Source organism: Galeopterus variegatus, unplaced genomic scaffold (genome assembly GCF_000696425.1).
Source record: "Galeopterus variegatus unplaced genomic scaffold, G_variegatus-3.0.2 Scaffold9318, whole genome shotgun sequence".
NCBI lineage: Eukaryota > Metazoa > Chordata > Mammalia > Dermoptera > Cynocephalidae > Galeopterus > Galeopterus variegatus.
The window spans coordinates 34,356-54,577 of record NW_007735429.1 but is presented as its reverse complement, the minus strand read 5'-3'; the positions used below and the strand labels follow the sequence as shown (position 1 = coordinate 54,577).

The window sequence follows — 20,222 nt, the reverse complement described above, 5'->3', positions numbered from 1 at the left end:
TCTGAGACCCTTCACAGAAGGCACTCTCTTGCTTTGCATTGGGATTATTAAGGGTATCTGCATAGCTAGACCACCTGGGATCAGTTGGAGACAAACAATGGGGGTGGGGCATACAGTAACCAGTAGAGGTGTTTGAATAAAACTCTTCAAATTTCTTGCAGCCACCAGAGCCCCAATCAGAAGAGCACCAGCAGAGGATCCATCTGCATGGGTCCCTTCAAGGTAGCCTTGCCATCAAGGGCTGGATTGCAGGCATGGCTTCAATGACACAAACCACAATGTGAAAGTTAAAGAGGTTTTTATTACTTACAGATCCTCAAGTTCAGCAGGGCGACCAGAAAGGGGCACACAGCAGTCCTCCGTCTCAGGTCTCATGGAGCAACAGCAACCATGCACACATAGGAGAGTGCTTCCTCTATTTAAGGGCCAACTTAGGTGGGGTGTACTAATTTCATGAGGTCACTTTCTGTTGGGTACTTCAAACAACACTGGTGGGAAGGGCAGTTGAGCAACTTGGCAAAGCTAGGGTTAAAACAGGCCTCTGCAGAGCAGCTTTTTGTTTATCCTGGTCGGCCTCACTCAAACCTACATGGCAATCAACTATGGCTTCTTCATTACTCCTAAGACAACAGGGATCTTGGGAGTTGCTCTGTATTCAGGCCAGCAGACACAGACCACCAGAGAGGCTAGCCAACAGCATCACTCTGCAGAAAGCACAGTCAATGGGTCTCTCAGGCTTAAATCCCCAGCCAGCTTCCACACTCAGCTCTGCTACTCTACCTGAAATTTTTGTAGGCTGGGAAAGAGGGGCAGGTCAGTGTTTACCCACAAAGGGAGCATTTTTCCATACCTGTTCCCAGCTATCAAGCTACGACACAGACAAGCCCAGGTGTGTTCTCTAACCCTTCCACAGGCTGGAAAATAGAGGCAGGGTAGTCATTAGCTGTGGAGAGAGCATCTGGCCCTGTCCAGGCCCAGCAGCAAAGTGGTTAATACACCAAGCCTCAGTGCTCTGTTTAAGGCTACCCCAGGAAGAGAGGCAATCACATGTCCATGTCCAGGCATATCTGTGGAGTATAGACTCCAGCCCTGCCCTTACTGAGTAATTGAATAGTAATCCTAGAGTCCTCACTCAGCCTTGGAGCCCAGCATGTGGTCCTGTCCAACTACAGATCCCAAACTGCATTACTGGCCAGCCAAGAAAGACAACCTACAAAACTGCCCAATCAGAGGCAATAAACAGAGTCCAGCCAGCAGCTCTTCCTTACTGCAAAGTGTAGCCAGTGGTATCACCAGACCATGGAATATAGCCAACAGTAGACCTCAACCCCAGAGCACCGTTAACAGCTCAACCCAAGCAGAGAACGTAAAAACAAGGTCTATGTCTTGGGGGTTGCTACCAACTAATCCAACCAGAATCAGCCCTAGACTAAACAGTAATGTCAACCACCAAAGAGCACCAGCAAAGAGGGGTGGCCATTTTCTAAAGTTCACAGGCACCAATACAAAGATTTAGCAATTATGAAAAATCAGGAAAATATGATACCATCAAAAGAAATTAATAAAGCTTCTATAATGGACCCTGAAGAAATGACTAACAAAGAATTCTGAATAATTCACTTAAAGAAGTTCAGGAAACTACAAGAAAACATAGATTGAAAATTAAATGAAATCTGAAAAATAATTCATGAACAAAATGAGAAATTTGAAAAACAATTTTAAAAATAGCAATCCTAGAGATGAAAATACAATAACTGAACTAAATAATTCAATAGAAAGCCTTAATAGTATATTTGATCAAGCATAAGAAAGAATCAATGAACTTAAAAGATATGATATTTAAAATTATCCAGAGGAGCAAAAAGAAAAAAAAAAATCCAATGGAAGAGGTTGAGGAAGGCCCATGGGAATTATGGGACACCATCAAGAGAATTAATATGTGCATAATAGGAGTTCCTGAAGGAAAAGAAAGAGAAAAAGGATCCAAAAGCATATTTAAGGTATTAATGGATGAAGATTTCCCAAATCTGGGGGAAGATGATAACATTCAGGTACAGGAAGCTTGGACATCTCCAATTAAATTCAACCCAAAGAAGAATTCACCAATCTAACTAAATATCTTAATTATCTTCATGAGATAATTAAGATTACCTTAAAAATTAAATACAAAGAAAGAATACTGAAAGCAGCAATAAATAAGAAACACATCACATTCAAGGGAGCCACCATACAACTATCAGTGGATTTCTCAGCAGAAACCCCTCAGGCCAGGAGAGAGTGGGATGGTATATTCAAGGTGCTTAAGGAAAAACTTCTAACCAATAATACTTTACCCAGCAAAGCTGCCCTTCAAAAATGAGGGAGAAATAAGAACTTTCCCAAACAAAAGCTAATGGAGTTCATCACCACTAAGCCTGCTGTGCAGAAATTGTTAGAGAGTTCTTAAAGTTGAAACAAAAAGCTGCAAACTAATAACTTAAAACATATGAAAATAAAACACTCAATATTATAACTAATAGGGAGTCATATGAAAATACTCTAAAACTTTAAGGATGGTTTATAAAGCAATTTATCTCTATTATGAGGGTTTAAGAGAAAAACCTATTAAAAATAACTGCGACTCCAATAAATTGTTAAGGAACGCAAATTACAAAGAAAAAATAAATTTGACACTAAAAGCATAAAAGGTGGAATGAGGGTTTAAGAGAAAAACCTATTAAAAATAACTGCGACTCCAATAAATTGTTAAGGAACACAAATTACAAAGAAAAAATAAATTTGACACTAAAAGCATAAAAGGTGGGGTCAGAAAGAGTAAAACTGTAGAGTTTCTGGATGCGATTAAATTTTTATTACCTTAAAATTTCATACTTTAAGATGTTTTACATTAGCCTCATGGTAACCACAAAACAAAAACCTATAGTAAATTCATAAAATATAAGAAGAAAGCGTTCAAAGCAGACCACCACAGAAAACCATGAAAACACAAGGGATGGCAGCAAGAGAGGAAGAAAGAAACAAAGGAACTACAAAACAACCAGAAAACAAATTACAAAATGGCAGTTTCAAGTCTTTACCTTGAAATGGATTAAATTCTCCAATCAAAAGACAAAGAATGGTTGAATGAATTTTTTTAAAAAAAAAAGATCCAACCATACACTGCCTATAACAGACTCACTTCACTGATCTTCACTGATAAGGACACTCATAGATTGAAAGTGAAGGGATGGAAAAAGATACTCTGTGCAAATGGAAACCAAAAGAGAGTAGAGGTAGCTATATTTATGTTAGATAAAATAGACTTCAAGTAAAAAACTATAAAAAGAGACAAAGAAGGTCATTATATAATGATAAAGGAGTCAAGTCTTCAAGAGGAAATAACAATTGTAAACATGCACACAACATTAGAGCACCTAAATACATAAAGCAATTATTAAATGATCTGAAGAGAGAGATGGATTGCAATACAAAACAGTAGGGTACCTCAATACTCAACTTTCAGCAATAAACAGATCATCTGGACAGAAAATCAATAAGGAAACACTGGATTTGAATTATACTTTAGACCAAATAAACCTAAGAGACATATTCAGAGCATTCAATCCAACAGCAACAAAATAAACTTTCTTCTCAAGTGCATACAGAACATTCTCCAGAAAAGATCAAATGTTAGGCAAAACAAGTACTGACAAATTTAAGAGGATTGGAATCATATCAAGGGGCTGGCCAGTTAGTTCAGCTGGTTATAGTGCAACCTTGCAAGGTCACAAGTTTGGATCCCTGTATGGGCCAACTGACAGAAATATATAGAGGAAGAAAGAAATTATATCAAGTATCTTTTTTAATCACAGTGGAATAAAACTAGGAAGCAATAACAGGAGAAAATACATAAATATGGAAAATACATAAATATGCAGAAATTAAACAACATGCTCCTAAACAACCAAAGAGTCACAGAAGAAATCACAAAAAAAAGTAAAAATTAAAAAAGACCTAGAGACAAAAATGGAAACACAACATAACAAAATTTATGAGATGTAGCAAAAGCAGTCCTAAGAGGAAAATTTATAGCAATGAACATCTATGTCAAAAAAGAAAAAAGATCCCAAATGATCTAATGTTACACCTGAAATAATTATAAAAAGAACAAATTAATCCCAAAGTTAGCAGAAGGAAGGAAATAACAAATCAAGTAGATTGCTTTGGGTAGTATGGACATTTTAACGATATCAATTCTTCAATCCATGAGCATGGGATATCTTTCCAGATTCAAAAAAAATTCCTATCAAAATTGTAATGTCATTTTTCACAGAAATAGTAAAAACAATCCTTAAATTCATATTAAGCCACAAAAGACTACAAATAACCCAAAACAATTCTGAGCAAAAAGAACAAAGCTGGAGGCATCACACCACCTTACTTGAGAATATATTATAAAGCAAGTGTAATCAAAGCGGCATAGTACTGGCATAGAAACAGATTCATCAACCAATGAAACAGGATAGAAAGCACAGAAATAAGCCCACCTGTTTAGAGTTGATTGATTTTTGAAAAAAGGTGCCAAGAACACACAAAGGAGAAAGAACAGTCTGTTCAATAAATGACGCTGGGGAAACTGGTTATTTACCTACAGAAGAATAAAGTTAGTCCCTTATCTTAGGCTATATACAAAATCAACTCAGAGTGGATCAAAGACTTAAACATAATACCTGAAAATGTAAACCTACTAGAAGAAAACATAGGAGAAAAGCTTTACAACATTGGTCTGGGTAAGGAATTTTTGGATATAACCCCAGAAGCTCAGGCAACAAAAGTAAAAGTAGACAAATGAGACTGCATCAAACTAAAAAGCTTCTGGGCAGCGAAAGAAACAATTGACAAAATGAAGAGACAACCCACAGAGTGGGAAAAATATTTGCAAACCATACATCTGATAAAGGGTTAGTATCCAAAGTATATAAAGAACTGAATTCAAAAGCAAGAGAACAAATAACCCAATTAAAAATGGGCAAAGAATCTGAACAGACACTTCTTAAAAGAAGACATACAAATGGTCAACAGGTTAATGGAAAAAATGCTCACCAATGCTAATCATTAAAGAAACATAACTTAAAACCACAATGAGCTATCACCTTACACCTGTTAAAATGGCTTTTACCAAAAAGATGAAAGACAACAAACGTTTGCAAAGATGCAGAGAAAAGAGAACCATGTACACTGTTAGTGGGAGTGTAAATTAGTACAGCCATTATGGAAAGTGGTATAAAGGTTCTTCAAAAAATTAAAAACAAAACTACCACACAAGTGTACTTCAAAAAGTTCAAGGAAAAATAGAATTAAAAGATAATACAAATCTTTCCATGAACTTTTTGAATTACCCTCATATGATCCAGCAATCCCACTTCTGGGAATATATCCAAAGGAACTGAAATCAATGTGTCAAAGAGATATCTGCACTTCCATGTTTATTGCAGCAATATTTACAATAGCCAAGATATGGAATCAACCTAAGTGTCCATCAACAAATGAATGGGTAAAGAAAATGTGGTATATATACACAATGAAATCTTAAAAAAGGAAAAGATTCTGTCATTTGGGACAGCACAGATGAATCTAGAGGACATTATCCTAAGTGAAATAAGCGAGGCATAGAAAGACAAATACAGCATTATCTCACTTATTTGTGGAGACATTGAAAAGTTGAATTTATAGTAGAAAGTAGGGGATAGGGAGTGGGGAAGGAAATGGGAAGTTACTGGTCAAAGGGTACAAAGTTTCAACTAGACATGAGGAATAAGTTCTTCATACCTGGATGACTCTAGTTAACAATAATGTGTTGTATATTTCAAAACAACTAAGAGAGTAAATTTCAAATGCATCACTACAAAAAATGTCAAGTCAGATGATGGATATGTTAATTAACTTGATTTAATCACTCCACATTATATACATATATCACAACATCAGATTGTACTTCATAAATGTAACTATGATTTGTCAATTAAAAATAATAAATTAATAAATAAATACAAAAGAAAAAAGACATATTGCATACAGAGGAACGAAGAAAAGGATAACAGATTTTTCATCAGAAACAATGCAGGAAGAAACTATCTTTTTTCACAGATGACATGACTGCCTATGTAAAAATATCCCAAAGATTTTACAAAAAATACAAAACCAATACAATTGTATTTCTATATACTTGCAACAAAGATTCAGAAAATAAAAATTTAAAAACCATTTACAACAGCATCAAAAACATGAAATATTTAGGGATAAAGTGACAAAGATGTGGAAGTCTCATATACTGAAAACTACAGAGCATTTCTGAAGAATGATTGGATATCCATATGCAAAAAATGAACTTTGATCTATACATTGTACCAATACAAAAAATTAACTCAAAATGGATTATAAACCTAAATGTAATACCTAAAACTATAAAACTTTTAGAAGAAAATACACAAGATCTTTATAACCTGGATTAGGCAAAAATGTCTTAGCTATGACACCAAAAACATGATCTATAAAAGAATAAATTGATAAATTGAACTTCATGAAAATTTAAAACTTCTGCTCTTCAGAGACACTATTAAGAGAATGAAAAAAAAAAACACACAGATTGAGAGAATATAGTTACAAATCAGAAATCCTGATAAAAGACTTTTATTCAGAACATATATAAACAATTTTTAGAACTCAATATTGTGACAATAAACAACCATTGTCCTTTAAAAAATGGACAAATTATTTTAAAAGATTCTTTATCAAAGAAAATAGACACATGAAAAGTAACAAAAAGATAAGAACATTATTTGTCATTAGGGAAATGCAAATTAAAACCAAAATAAGATAACTCTACATGCCTATTATAATGTCTAAAAAAGACTCACTATACTAACTGTTAGCAAGCATGTGGCAGAATTAGACCATTTTTACAACATTGATGGGAATGTAAAATAGTATAAACGCTTTAGGAAACAACATGGCAGTTTCTTCAAAAGTTAACTATATGCCTATCTTATGGCCCAACTATTCCCATTTTCTTAGTAGTCACCTAAGCAAAATGAAAGACTTGTGTATAAATGGTCACAGCAGCTTTATTTATGATAGCCCCAAACTGGAAACGACCCAAATGTTTATGCTCAGAGATAACTATTATACAAATATGCTATATCCATAAAATGAAATACTTCTCAGCCATAAAAAGGATTAAACTGTTAATAAACACATCATGGATGACTCTCAAAATAATTATGCTAAGCAAAAGCCGCCAGACAAAAAACAGCATGTGATGGCTTTGTAATGTGTCAACTTAGCTAGTCTGTAGTACATGTCCAAGAATTCCCTTTTCTGTATGTTTCCTATTAGGGTGGGCCACAAAGGAGAGGTTCTTGATATTTTACAGGGTGTAAGGAAGGTAGCAGCCATTCCATAGTTGACACATGTTGTTGCTGGTCTGCTGACTTGCTTCACTGGCATGAAGCAGCATCTGGGCTTGCAGTTGTCCTACCATCCCTGGGTTCTACAGTTTTTCTGGCTTTTAGACTAGGTACGTGTTTAGCTCTGTGACAAAGGGCACTGGCTTCCACAGGATAATCTCATCACCAGCATCAAAGACAACAAGAATGGACAAGTTTCCGTCTGCTCTTGTGGGGTTCCAGCTCATGCAGATTCATTCCAGTCTGCTCGTAATTTTCTTTTCTTGACTTTCTGCCCTGTGGACTTCACACTCCAGCATCAGACATGGAGACAGAGAGTTACAGAGACTGCTTACCCAGCCTCCACAAGTATATAAGCCAATTTCCTATAACAAATTTTTAAAATACATATGTATATATTCCACCCCCCCCCCACCTTTGATTGAACCCTGTCTGATACAGATGCAGGGCTCGTACCATATGGTTCTATCAATATAAAATTTTAGAAAATGAAACTAATCTGTACTGCAGAAAACAGAAAGTGCCTCACTCAGTGGAGGGATGGGAAGAAGGGATTACCAAGAGGAATAAAGAAACAACTTTAGTGGGTGATGGGTATGTTCACTATCTTGATTATGGTGGTAGTTTCACAGTCCTATACAGAAGCCAAAATTTATCAGATTGTACACTTCAATTATGTGCAGTTTACTTTATGTCAATGCTGCTAATTTTATTGTCAATTCAGAAAAGAATTGGCCTACCCCCAACACCAGTTTCCTAGGTTAAGCTGCCTGAAAATGAAATTCTAGGAGTCTTCGGGCTTTATTGCTCCACTTTCACTGTGTAGAGGAAGTGGTAGAAAATATATTTCGTAACAGGAACCACTTTTAAACCACCCTTAAGAAAGACATGGCAGATTTCAACCTGGAAGGAAATGTAACAAAATGTGTTTTTCTTTTATTGTCTGTACATTTGTATTTTTCTACACTGAACATGAAATAAATGTGTAATTAAAATAAAAAAAGAACACATGGCACATTTTCTGGGTGTATTATTCTCTTTTTCACTTAAAGTTCCTTTTTATTTATTTAAAGAAGTAAAGAATTTTACGGGATAAAGTTTATAGAGTAAATAGCTATTGTGTATCACAGAAGAATCTACAAAGGGTCTACAAAGATATGAGACTATAACGGAAACATGGCAAACCCAATCCACTGATGTGCTCTGATCACTGAGACCTCATCATAAAGAAGTCAGTTATTTAGTTATTTTATTAAACTTCCCATTATTTTATTTCTAGATGGCTGAGGTGATGAGACTCCATTCCTAGAAAACAAGAGCATCTACTTTAGAAACAAAATGGGTTTACTGACGCATTTTACTTTGGGCTTCTTACTGGCCTGAATGAGACATTCTCTATTGATTCTTTCTTTTAAATGTGAAATTTACAGTTTTCCAAATAACAATTTTAGCACAGTTAAAAATTTCATCTGATAATAATGAAACCCTAGGAAATCAGTTAGTATTATGTTTCTGGAATACTGTATCTTTCTGCTCAGTTTAACAAGATTTCATTCATTATCTTTTGCAGACACTAGGAATAAAGACGGATTAGACCCAAACCCTGTTCCCAGGGAGCTCATAATCCTGTGGAGAGAGAGAGACATAACACATAACTTTACTAAATGCACTAAAATGCACTATGTGCATAGATAACCACAGAATGAAAAGAGAAACACAGAGGGGGGCACTTATCCAAGCTTTTGGAGTGGGGCAGTGGGTAGGATGGGTGGAATGTGGAATCTGGGAAGGTTCCTGGAAAAGGTGATGCTCAGTCTTAGTTGACTTTGCTTGCACTCTCAGCTAGGAAACAGACTCCTCTCCAGCTCTGGGCCTTTGGAAGCAATTTACATAAATACATAAAATAATTTGCATTTTGCCTAATAAGAGTCCAGCTTCAAAATTTTGCTTTGCCAGCAGATATTTGGCCTTCCCTGACTCAGGGAAAGGGGACATCAGTCAAAAGGCAAGAAAAACAAAAGATAATCCTAGGATTTTGAGCTTTCAAGGGCCCAGACCTGGGATTATGGGCATTTTAAGGGATTTTTCAGGAGTGATTTTAGCCATGCATGGTTTTTGCCTTCTATGCTAACTTTTGAGCCCTACAACTAGAGAGAAATAGGATTCCACTGTGCGGTGTTTTGAAAAAAGGCTTGTCATCCCTAGAATTTTACACCCAGGCAATTTGTCTTTCATGTGTGAAAACAGAGACATTCTCAGATATGAAAGGATTTCTGTATCCTTGAAAAAATTATTTGAAGATGTACTACAACACAGCAATAAATGAAGCAAATAAAGAGCATCGAGAATGGGGATATCACAGTATAGAAGGATCACTGCCGAGTAATTAATCAATTTAAAATAGAAATGTGCCTTAAAAAGACAAGGTAACTTTGCTTATAATACTGAACAATAAATCAAAAAATTGTTTTCCAAAGTACAACAATTTTCTGAACCTAAAATCCTAATATTAACACACTAAGGATGGGTAATAGAGAATAAAAGCATGTCAAACTTCTTGTGTTACATGTATAGAAATACAGGATACCATTTCATTTCTGATCTAAGAAGTCGTGAAATATAGGTTAAAGTGCTTTAGCAAAATTTCATGGTAACATAAGACTTTAAGGTAGAATGAAATACAGGGTATATATTATACAAAGCTGTGATGATGATAAAGCCCTGGCTGCCATCTTGACTGCAATCTATGAGAGATCCCAGCTAGAAGTACCCAGCTAAGCTACTCCCGAATCCCTGACTCATGGCAACTGTGTGATAAAATGTGTTTATTGTGGGCCGGCCAGTGGCTCACTCGGGAGAGTGTGGTGCTGATAAAATGTGTTTATTGTTTGTTATGGGCTGAATTGTGTTCCCTCAAAATTCACATGTTCAAATCCTAACCCCCAGTACCTCAGAATTTGACCATACTTGGAGACAGGGAGTTTAAAGAAGTGATTAAGTTAATATTAGGTCATTAGGGTGGGCCCTAATTCAATCTCAGTAGTATCCTTATAAGAAAAGGGAAACACCAGGGATATACAAGCACAGAGAAAAGGTCATGTGAGGACACAGCAAGAAGGAAGCCATTTGCAAGCCAAGGAGAGATGCCTCAGGAGAAGGCAACCCTGCTGGCACCATAATCTTACTGCCAGATTTTAGAATTGTGAAACAGTAAGTATCTGTTGTTTAAGCCACCCAGTCTGTGGTACTTTGTTATGGCAACTGTAACAGTCCATTTCTGTTGCTTGTAACAAAATACCTGGAACTGGATAATTTGTAAGGAAAACAAAATTTATTGCTTACAGTTTCAGAGGCTGGGAAGTCCAAAGTTCAGAGAACACATCTGGAGAGGGTCTTCTTTGGTGCTGGCTTTATAGCAATGCAGGGGTCTCACATGCCAAAAATGGTGGAGCAGAAAGAGAGAGACTCTCACATCCTCTCCTTTTAAAGCCCTCAGAACCATGCCCCTGACTCCCATTATTAATGCATTCACTACAGCATGGTCCTGCAATCTGTTCACCTCTTAAAGACCCTACCTTTCAATTACCATAATAGGATTTCCTACCCTCCCAACAGTCACATTGGGGGCCAAGTTTCTAATACCTAAAACTTGGGGGACACAATTCAAACTTCAGTGAGTTTGAGGGGGACATTCAATCCATAGCAGCAACCCTAGAAGACTAATATAATGTTTTAAACTGCTGTTTTGAGGTTATTTGTTAGATAGCAATATGAGAGTACCTCAAAAAGTTCATGGAAAAATGGAATTAAAAGATAATATGAATCTTTCCATAAACTTTTTGAAGACCTCTGGCATATAACTAATACAGACTCTTCATTTTTGAAGTTTTCCTCCTAATTTCTATGGAGAAGCAGAAAGAAGAGTAACAAAATAATCAACCAGGAAAAGTCACAAAGTTTTCAGCAATATTATAATGCTGACTTCGGTTTATTCCCTGATCTGTCTTTTCTGATTCTCTAAGACTGTTCCAGAAGTTTTCCTGATATGATTCTGAGTCTCCCAGCCACAATTCCTGAGGAAAGAAGATCACCCATCCTACCCCCTTGCACAAACCTCCCACCTCAGAATGCAATCAGAGATGAGGACACATGCTTATATATACTGTTATTTGGGGCAAAACAAATATAAATAAACTATATGCCCAACTCTAGGGAAAATCGTGCATATATTATAATACATTTTTATGGTAGAAAATCATTCAACCATTACAAAACACATTTACAAAGAAGTTCTTAATGATTGATCTGGAAGCATTCTTATGATGTATTGTTAAAATTTTTTAAAGTGAATGTGATCTTATTTCTGTAAAAAATATGTTGTCTTCTAAAATAGAATTGGACGTTGCTGGTAGGGATTATCTTTGGCTGATAGAATGTGGGAGATGGCTTTTTTCCTCTGTTTATGTTTTTATGATTTTGTGTTCTTTTAACAATGCATATGCGTTACTTTCACAATCAGAAAAAGCATTTTAAAGAAAAATGAAGAATCTTGTTTATTTCTCAAGACTACCCATTAAGACTCCCCAAATCCCCCTGTTAAAATGAATCTCTTTGCTCTAAATCTTCATTATTGTACATTACCTTGTATTATTATATTTCTTCATATTTGACATTAGCAGAGTATATTTCCTCTAGGCAGTTATGAATGTGTGCCTAACAGCAATAGCAGTATTATCCAGGCTTAGCTTTCCAGAAAATGACATCACTATTCTCTCACATTAGCATGATAACACCTACACACAGGCTTCCATTTTTGGAAGGCAGGTGCTGTGAGTTTTCTTCCCTGTCTCCAGTGCCATGCACATAGCAGGTGCTCCATGTGTATTCACTGGATGGAAGAGATTAGTCTTCCCATTGTAAACCTGTTTTCCAGTCAATCCTGAGAGCTGGTTGGGACAATCACATGCATCAGGTAGTGGGATATCAGGGGTACTGGTAAGGCCTTTTCCTCTTTCCTGAACTGATGTTATTACCCCAACCCACAGGGATGAATTTTCTGGGTCAGAGTGCTCCTGCCCCAGTGAGAATGGAAAGGGGCCCTGAAGCTATAATTCACTCCCTATGACATCATTCTGGAAGGCTGCCCAGAAAGCCACAAGGCAACACGGGGGACAAGGAGCTGGGACAAGGTAGAGGCGGCAGCCCCCCAGTCCTGGTGTGCCCTTCTCTCCATCCTGCTCATGGATATAGGAGCAAGCACCAGTGTGGGTTCAGCACACTTCCAGAGTGTGAAGCATTCTCTGAGAATAGTCTCTAAGACCCTGAGTGTCAGGCTCTGTCAGTGAGAAGAGCCCTTTTGGTTGGGTGGAGCCCTAAAGGCTGCATGGAGGTTGCAAGTGTGTCTCTCTGTACTGGCCTTTCCCTTTGTATCTTGCTCCTTTCTTCTCCCAAGTGGCTGAGCAGCCAGGGCCCCGTTTTTCCCTTCCCCAGTCCCAACACACACACCTAGAAAAAAGAAGCTGACACCAAAGTAGAAGCCAAGGGAGAGCAGCGCGGGGCACCTGTGGAGGCACAACATTGACCTGGACGGAGGGGCCCAGCCCACACAGCTCACAGGTCATGGGAACTTACAGAGATTTAGGACCACTGTAAACTTGGCAAGCATAAATCTGAGTTCCCGAACTAAATGAAATCTACTTTTCTGTAAATTCTACTTTGAGCTGCCATTCTACTAGGATCCAGATAGAAATTCAATCTCAATGTGGAGACATTACATCTGAATCCCAGGGAGCTTACAGTGTTAAGGAATTGGTGGCAGGGGTCAGGGATACAGTCTTTGGTGTTCTCGGCCACTCAGCACTACTCGACTGTCCCTTGTTCATTTTCTCATCAGAAAGGGGCTGCCTAAGCTCCAATGAAGAGGCCCCATGAGGCCTCAGCATCCAAGGACTTGCAGTTTCCCCAGAGCTTTGGCTGGGAAGCAGGGCTCCAGGCCCTCGACAGCATGTGCCCTGCACTCTTCTTTCCTCCCAGGGGACTCTGTTGTAGCTGAGGCATTACCAAGGGGTGGGGGTGGGGGTGGTTGGGGAGGCCATTAGATTAGTTTGCTAGGGCTGCAAACTGCAAAGGATCTCAAACTATGTGGTTTAAACAAAAGAAAATTATTCTCTCACAGTTCTGGAAGGTGTCGGTAAGGTTGTTTCCTCTGAGGGCTGTGAACAAGAATCTGTCCCGTGCCTCTTTCCTGGCTTCTGTGGTGTGCCAGTAATCTTTGGCATTCCTTGGCTTGTAGAAGTATCAACCTTATCTCAGCCTTCATCTTCACATGGTATTCTCTCCCTGTGTGTGTGTCTGTCTCCAAATTTCCCTTTTGTAAGGACACCAGTCATATTGGATTAGGGGCTCAGCCTACTGCGGTATGACCTCATCTTAACTAATTACATCTTAACCTATTACATCTGCAATAAACCTGTTTTCAAATAAGATCACATTCTAATGAACTTCAACATATGAATTTTGGGGGGACACATTCAACCCACAACCAGGGAATCAGCAGTTCATGGGGGAAAGGAGTTATTCTCTTTCCCTTAACTCCTGCTCCTCCTCAGGATTTTTATCTAAACATTTTGGCTATTCCCTTAGGACGTCATTCCTTTAAGCATTTTAGCATTTTAGAAACTAAGGCAAGGGCCTTCCCTTTCATTCTGCTTTCTGCCCTATTTTTTTTTAATAGGAGTTTTAGCTTCACAGAGAACTTCAACAGAAAGTACAGCTGGTTCCTGTATCCTTCCCATTCTGCCCTATGGTGTCCCTTCCCTGAGCTGCTGGATGAACAACAGCTTAGTGACTTGAATCCAGGCAAGAGCAAGAGGAAGAAAAATCAACAAACCAGTCAATATTCCAAAGATTCTGTCCTTCTAAATCAGTAAGCATGCTTTTCCCTGGAGTACTGAAGAGGAAGGCTAAGTCCAGAGGAGCTAGTGGGGGAGGACTGGGTTTCAAAACCGCAGTTGTGTCCTCTTCAGACTCAAGAGTTGACAATCAGACATCATTCCCTCAGCAAGTAAAAAGAAAGGAAGCATCTTTTTAAAAACACATTTATTTAAAAATTTTACATCATCTTTGGGTAATTCAGAATTAGCTTAGGCATGTTTCAGAAGTTTCTCAGACTGACGTCTCAGTTCCAGACCAACAGCAGTAGCTTATCTGATTGGTGGAAGGATGAGAGAGAACCTCATGATTTAGGACAAATAGATGACTACTGAAGAAGAGAGAACCCCTCCCAGACAGAGGCTTTCCGGCAGCATTCAGTCACAAATTTTAAATTATCTATCACAAATATTAAACACCTCACCAGACCAACAATAATACCCATATCTTATTTGCATTTTACTAGTTTCCACATATAAGAGAGCACAGAACTAAAAGTTCTGTAGAATTCAAAATCATACTTAAATTAATTTGATCCCTTATATTACACATAACAATTAAAACCTAGATTCTACCCAGTGTAGTCACAGTCTCCACACCAACGTATATCTCTTACTGACAGAATGCCACCTTCCTCGGCACTCAGTGGTCGTGATTCAAAACCACAATGTGGGTCAAACCAGAACATAAAGCAAGCCAAGAGTCCATGGACCCAGAGAGGGGTAAAGGGCTCCTCCCACGCAGCAGTCAAGCAGCCCAAATGCTCCACCACTCCCAAGCAGAATGAGACCTGAGCTGCAGGCAGTGACGAGGGGCCACGTTCTGCATCACCCACTGCCTCAGATGGTTTCCTGGGTGTTCCAAACAGGAGAGTTGTTGTCTCCCAATAGGATAGTTAATTCCCTGAGGAAAGGACCTCCCTCCTCCCCCTTTCCTGCCCTGTCCTCCCTCGCAGCAGGGTCCAGCCCACATGTGAGCACAGAGCAGTTTCTTAATAAAGAAAGGAAGACTAACATATATTCGGCACCTACTATGTGCCAAATGTAGGGCCAATACAGGTGCTTTCTTGTAACCCTCACAACAGCCCTGTGAGGTAGGATCATCACCTCCATTTTACAGACACAAAAACACAGGCTCAGAGAACAGAATTTGCCCAAAGTGGCACAGTTAATGAATAGGCAAGCATCAAATTGAAAACCCAGGGCTTCTCACTCCAGGGCTCTTTCTACTGCATACATAAGCCAAGGGTCTGGCAGTAAATGAATATCCTATCTCCAAGATGGTTGGTCTGGAGCTCAAACACTAGGGCCACTTGAGTATGTGGGGCCATGGTTAGGAGTCCAGAGGCCTGGGTCTGGGAGCTCTGGCCCTACAGCATGACTTTGTGACCTTGGGCAAGTCATTTAACCTCTCCACACAGGGGTCAGACAGGTCCAGTGTGGTTTCCCACCACAGGGAGGGGACTTAGCAAAACCATCTGGAGAGCATGTTTGCAAACCTCAGTGGGCCAGCTTCTGCCCAGCGACTCTGATGTTGCACCTTTGCAGGAGAGGTGAAGAAGGTGGGTGAGAATCAGTTATGATCTCCAAGGTTCTGACCTCTGAGAGCAATGTAAGTGCTAGGGAGCCACACCTCTGTCCCTGAGAGACCATCTGCAGAAGGCCCACATGGTCAGAGAAATTGAGGTCAGGACATTTTTAAAGCAGAAAATGCTTACAAGTAATTTGGGAGGGGAAGACTACCTTGGGGGGTGGGGGATGGCAGTCAGGAGGAGTTTTGGGGTAGGCATTAAAAAAGAAGAGTTGGAGTACAGTGTATAAACCTAGCTGGTAGGATGGAGACAGGCCAGGCCGAGCCAGGAGAAATCAAGTTTGGGGGTGTGGCTCACCTGGTGTCTGCTGTGGGGCTGCACTTGCTGCCTCAGATATGGGTAGGGGGCATCCTCTAAAAATATCTTGAGCTCTAAGCTCAAGCAGGTCTTAGAGAATAGATATGGGTAATAAAAGCAGAAAGGAAAACACAACTGAAGTCACTCAGACAAAATCTGCTTGACATGTTTCTCCTCTTCCTCTGAGACCCACTCCAATGCCCCAGCTCTATGAAGCCTTCTGTGACCCACAGACACAGCAAGTGTGCAGCCCCTCCTGGGTGCAGAGACAGCAAGCCCATCTCTCTACAAGCCCCAGTGCACTGAGCACACTGAATCCTAAGTGCCTGTTCAGATGTCTGTTTCTCCCACCAAACTGAGCAACTTGAGGACAGAGACTATCTTACTATGCCTTTCATCTCCACATGGAGAGGGAAGGTGGGCTAATCAAGACTCTTTGCTCATTAAGCACTCAGGCTAAAGACCAGCCCAACTAGCCAGAGCAAGAGGAACAGGTCTCAGGGACATGGACCTTAGGAAAAACTTCATTCTGGAGGAACCAAGCATGTTTCCAACCCCCCATAGCACTTATCTGCCCCCAGAGCCACTCTGCACTGGGCACAATCATAATTTGGGAAAGTTTCTTTAAAACATGAAATCAATATCAGTATCTGTTTCAAGCAATATAGAGCCATGGTTTGTGAGAATGACATCACTGAGTTGGGGAAAACAAAGCCCAGCTTTGGCAGCCCTGGTGGGAAAGGTAGATCTTGCATCTACCAGTGTGGAAGGAGAGGAGGATGCTGTCTGGGAAGAAGGCCATGGTTTGTGTCTGTGTGTGGTGGAAGTCTTTGGGCTCACACATTCTTTATGGCTACAGGCAAGAGAGGACCCGACTCCTTGCTCTCAGGCTCCTACAATCCCTGACTTCTTACCAACAGAAGCCCTTAGAATGCAAGATGCAGGCTGGGATTGTTCAGGAAAATGGTCTTCCTAGGCCAGGGTGGCCAAGAGACCAGCCATAAAATGCCTGATGGCAAAGAGTGAGGGGGCCTGGCCGGGGAACCCTCACTCAGCAGGAAATGCTCCGGAAGCCAGGCATTGTGGCTTTTCCAAGCAGGTAAATATCCTCGTCTGTGCCCTTGTTGAGATGCTTCACCAAATTTTTCTCAAAGAGGAGCGGGTGGTAGGCGCCCATTGTGCAGGCGATGTCAAAGAACCTCTGGTAGTAATAGCACACATCGGTCTTGCGCTTGGATGGGAGGAACTCGTAAATATCCACCTGGTCACACAGCGTCAGCATTATGATGATGCCTGGAGAGGGGAGCACAGGTGAGTCATGCCCACAACCCAGTACCATGCCCCAGAGCTCTGCCCAGTGGGCCCAGCAGTGCATGATCTCAAATCAGGAGAGATGTCCACCTGGTGTTTCTACCTATTCCTGTGATTCCCAGTCTGAGTTCAGAGCGTTCCTTGAGATAAAGACATGGATGAGCCTTGGGTACCTTTGTATCCCCAGCACCAAGACCAGGGCCTGGTGCATGATAGGTCCTCTGTAAATGCTAGTGGGATTAAAGGTCTCCATCAACCCATCAATGATCTTATCAATGGAATAAGCCATGTGAACAAAAGAGGACAAGACGACTGAACTGATGGAAGAGACAATACCATCACGTGGAGTTAGCCCTCTCTAACATTTACCTCCTGGAGGATTCTCTTGGACAGTGCAATTTGGGAGAAGGTTGTTTCTTAGAGTACTCGCATGAAACAGCAGCGGGGAGGGAAGACTTTTCTTTCTTTAGCTGGGAGGAGGGACAGTTGGAACAGGAGCACCCCGTGGTCTATACTGATGGATTGTGCTCATTCAGGCAGGGAGAATGGAGTCAAGGAGGTGTGGCCCAGGTTGGTGCTCTCCGCTGACATGCAAGTCCAACCAAGAGGCTGGAGACTCATGTACCACCCACACTTGTCCCCAACTGGCTGAGTTGTCTTGTGCAGGACATGTCCTTTCTCTGGGCCTCAGGCACTTCATCTGCCCCAATTAGAAATCTACCCAACCCTTCTACTGCATAGGTTATTGTTAGGATTAAATAATATGGTTGCAAGACTTCTTTTATCAACTATTCATACATAGGGCATCCTTATGATGGAGCAGCTTCCACTAAGAACAAAACTGAACTGCTAGCAGCAACTCTGCTCCAGAAGAATCAGATATGGGAAAAGCCCCATCTCTGCCCTCTGGGTCAGGGGGGGAGAAAAGATGGCTCTGTATCTGACTGACTGAAGTAGGCATAGCAGAAGTGTTACCAGGAATTGCAGGAGGGAGCACTTTCCACAGGAGGAGGCTCGAGTAAGCCTCCCAGAAGCACTAGTGTGGGGCGTGCGGGGTGATGGCTGTGAGGCTTGGGCAGAGGAGAGGATGGTGGTGGAGATAACCAGAATGAGCAAAGGCAGGGCAATTGGGCAATGGAGGGTGTGCTCTCAGGATGCCAACTACTCCTGCTCAACAGACCTCCAGGAAGAGCCCCGAATGCACCCATCCAAAAGTTAAAGAAAAAGGTACGAGGAAGACGGGACACCGTAAGAACCCCAATCTCTTTCTACAAGGAGTGCCTTTGATATTAAACACTTATTCATTCATTTACTCAGAGAACATTTACTGAAAGGCTATCCCATGCCAGACCCACAAAGATAAGCCAGGCACAGTCCCCACCCTGAAGGAGTTTGCACTCCAGCAGAGGGTGTAGGCAGACAAGTTACATGGCAGTGAGGGCTGGGGCCTGCCGGCAGGAAAGAGGTCCACTGTGAGGGCCCAGAGGAGGGAGCTTCCATCCCTACGACATGCAGAGCTGGAGCCTCATGGAAATTGCCCAGTGGCCCAGCCCAACTCAAAGAGAACAGGAAGGAAGAACAGATGGACCACAGGGTGTGGAAAAAGTCCAAGAAGAGTGTCTTTGGCCAGCATTCAGAACCCTCTAACCCCAGCCCATCCAAGATCAGCTCCCACAGCTCCACATATGCCCCCACACCCAGCCACACTCCACCACCCATTCCTCTCTCAGGGCTGTGACCAGGGCATTCTCTAGGGTGAACAAACGAGCCAGAGGAGGTATTACTCATTTCTCCTTGCCTCAAGCTCCAATATGACTGTGCAGAGCACTGCCCCTGATCCTGACTTTATTGAAATATTTGATATTTTGTTGATCACAATTTTTGCATTAATTGTGAATTTTAAAGGTATTGCATTAAAATATTATTTATCTTGATAACTGAGTTTTGGGGTACCCCCTTCAATAGTACACCCGAGACAAGTGCCTTGCTTGCTTCCTCTGTTTTCCTGTCTCTCCCTCTCGTCTGTGGGCTTCCCTTTAATCTAGCTCCACCTGTCAACTCATCCCCTCTCCAAGGCCTATTCCAGTGGCTACTTCCTCCAAGGAGCTATCTCTGACTGTCCAGCTAGCAGGGGTCCTCTCTCCTGTGACTCTGGCGTGGTCTCTCCCTCCTGGCACAAATTGTATGTTATCTCAGACACCTGATTGAACTCCCCCACTAGACACCCTAAAAGAGAATTATATTTTATTTAATATTTAATATATATATTTAATATTTAAATATATTTAAATATATAATATTTAATTATATTTTATCTCTGTATCTGAGACAGAACTTGGCACAGTGTACAAGCAAAGCAAAATCCTAACAATTATTTGGTAAACAAACGACTGGGTGAATGAATGAGACCCCAGGAGAAAGCTAACCTCCTAGAAACAAACACACAAGGTCTTTCCCCAGACATGGACTCACCAAGCATCCCGGAGGAGGGTGGGTTTGGCTGAATTTCTTCTGGGGAGATTTCTTGAAGGATGTCCCACAGCTCCCAAGGCATCTGGGGCTTGAGGATATAAAAGGGCTGATCGGGATGCAGCTTACGATAGCTCTTGTAGTTGTTAAAGAAACTGTAGTCGGGAGTCTTGTACCAC

General features: G+C 40.6%; 1 protein-coding gene across 2 annotated transcripts in view; it reads right to left on the bottom strand.

Moving 5' to 3' along the window:
• Window positions 1-14,526: 14,526 nt before the first annotated feature.
• Window positions 14,527-20,222, bottom strand: part of ST6GAL1 (ST6 beta-galactosamide alpha-2,6-sialyltranferase 1) — a 35,753-nt gene continuing 30,057 nt past the window's right edge. For both annotated transcript variants that reach the window (XM_008593550.1, XM_008593551.1), the window contains 2 exons: window positions 20,047-20,221; window positions 14,527-17,556 (listed from right to left, as the gene is read on the bottom strand). In XM_008593550.1, coding sequence (XP_008591772.1) covers window positions 17,315-17,556; window positions 20,047-20,221 — 417 coding nt within the window. In that variant the 3' untranslated portion in view covers window positions 14,527-17,314. The remainder of the gene's footprint in view (window positions 17,557-20,046; window position 20,222) is intronic.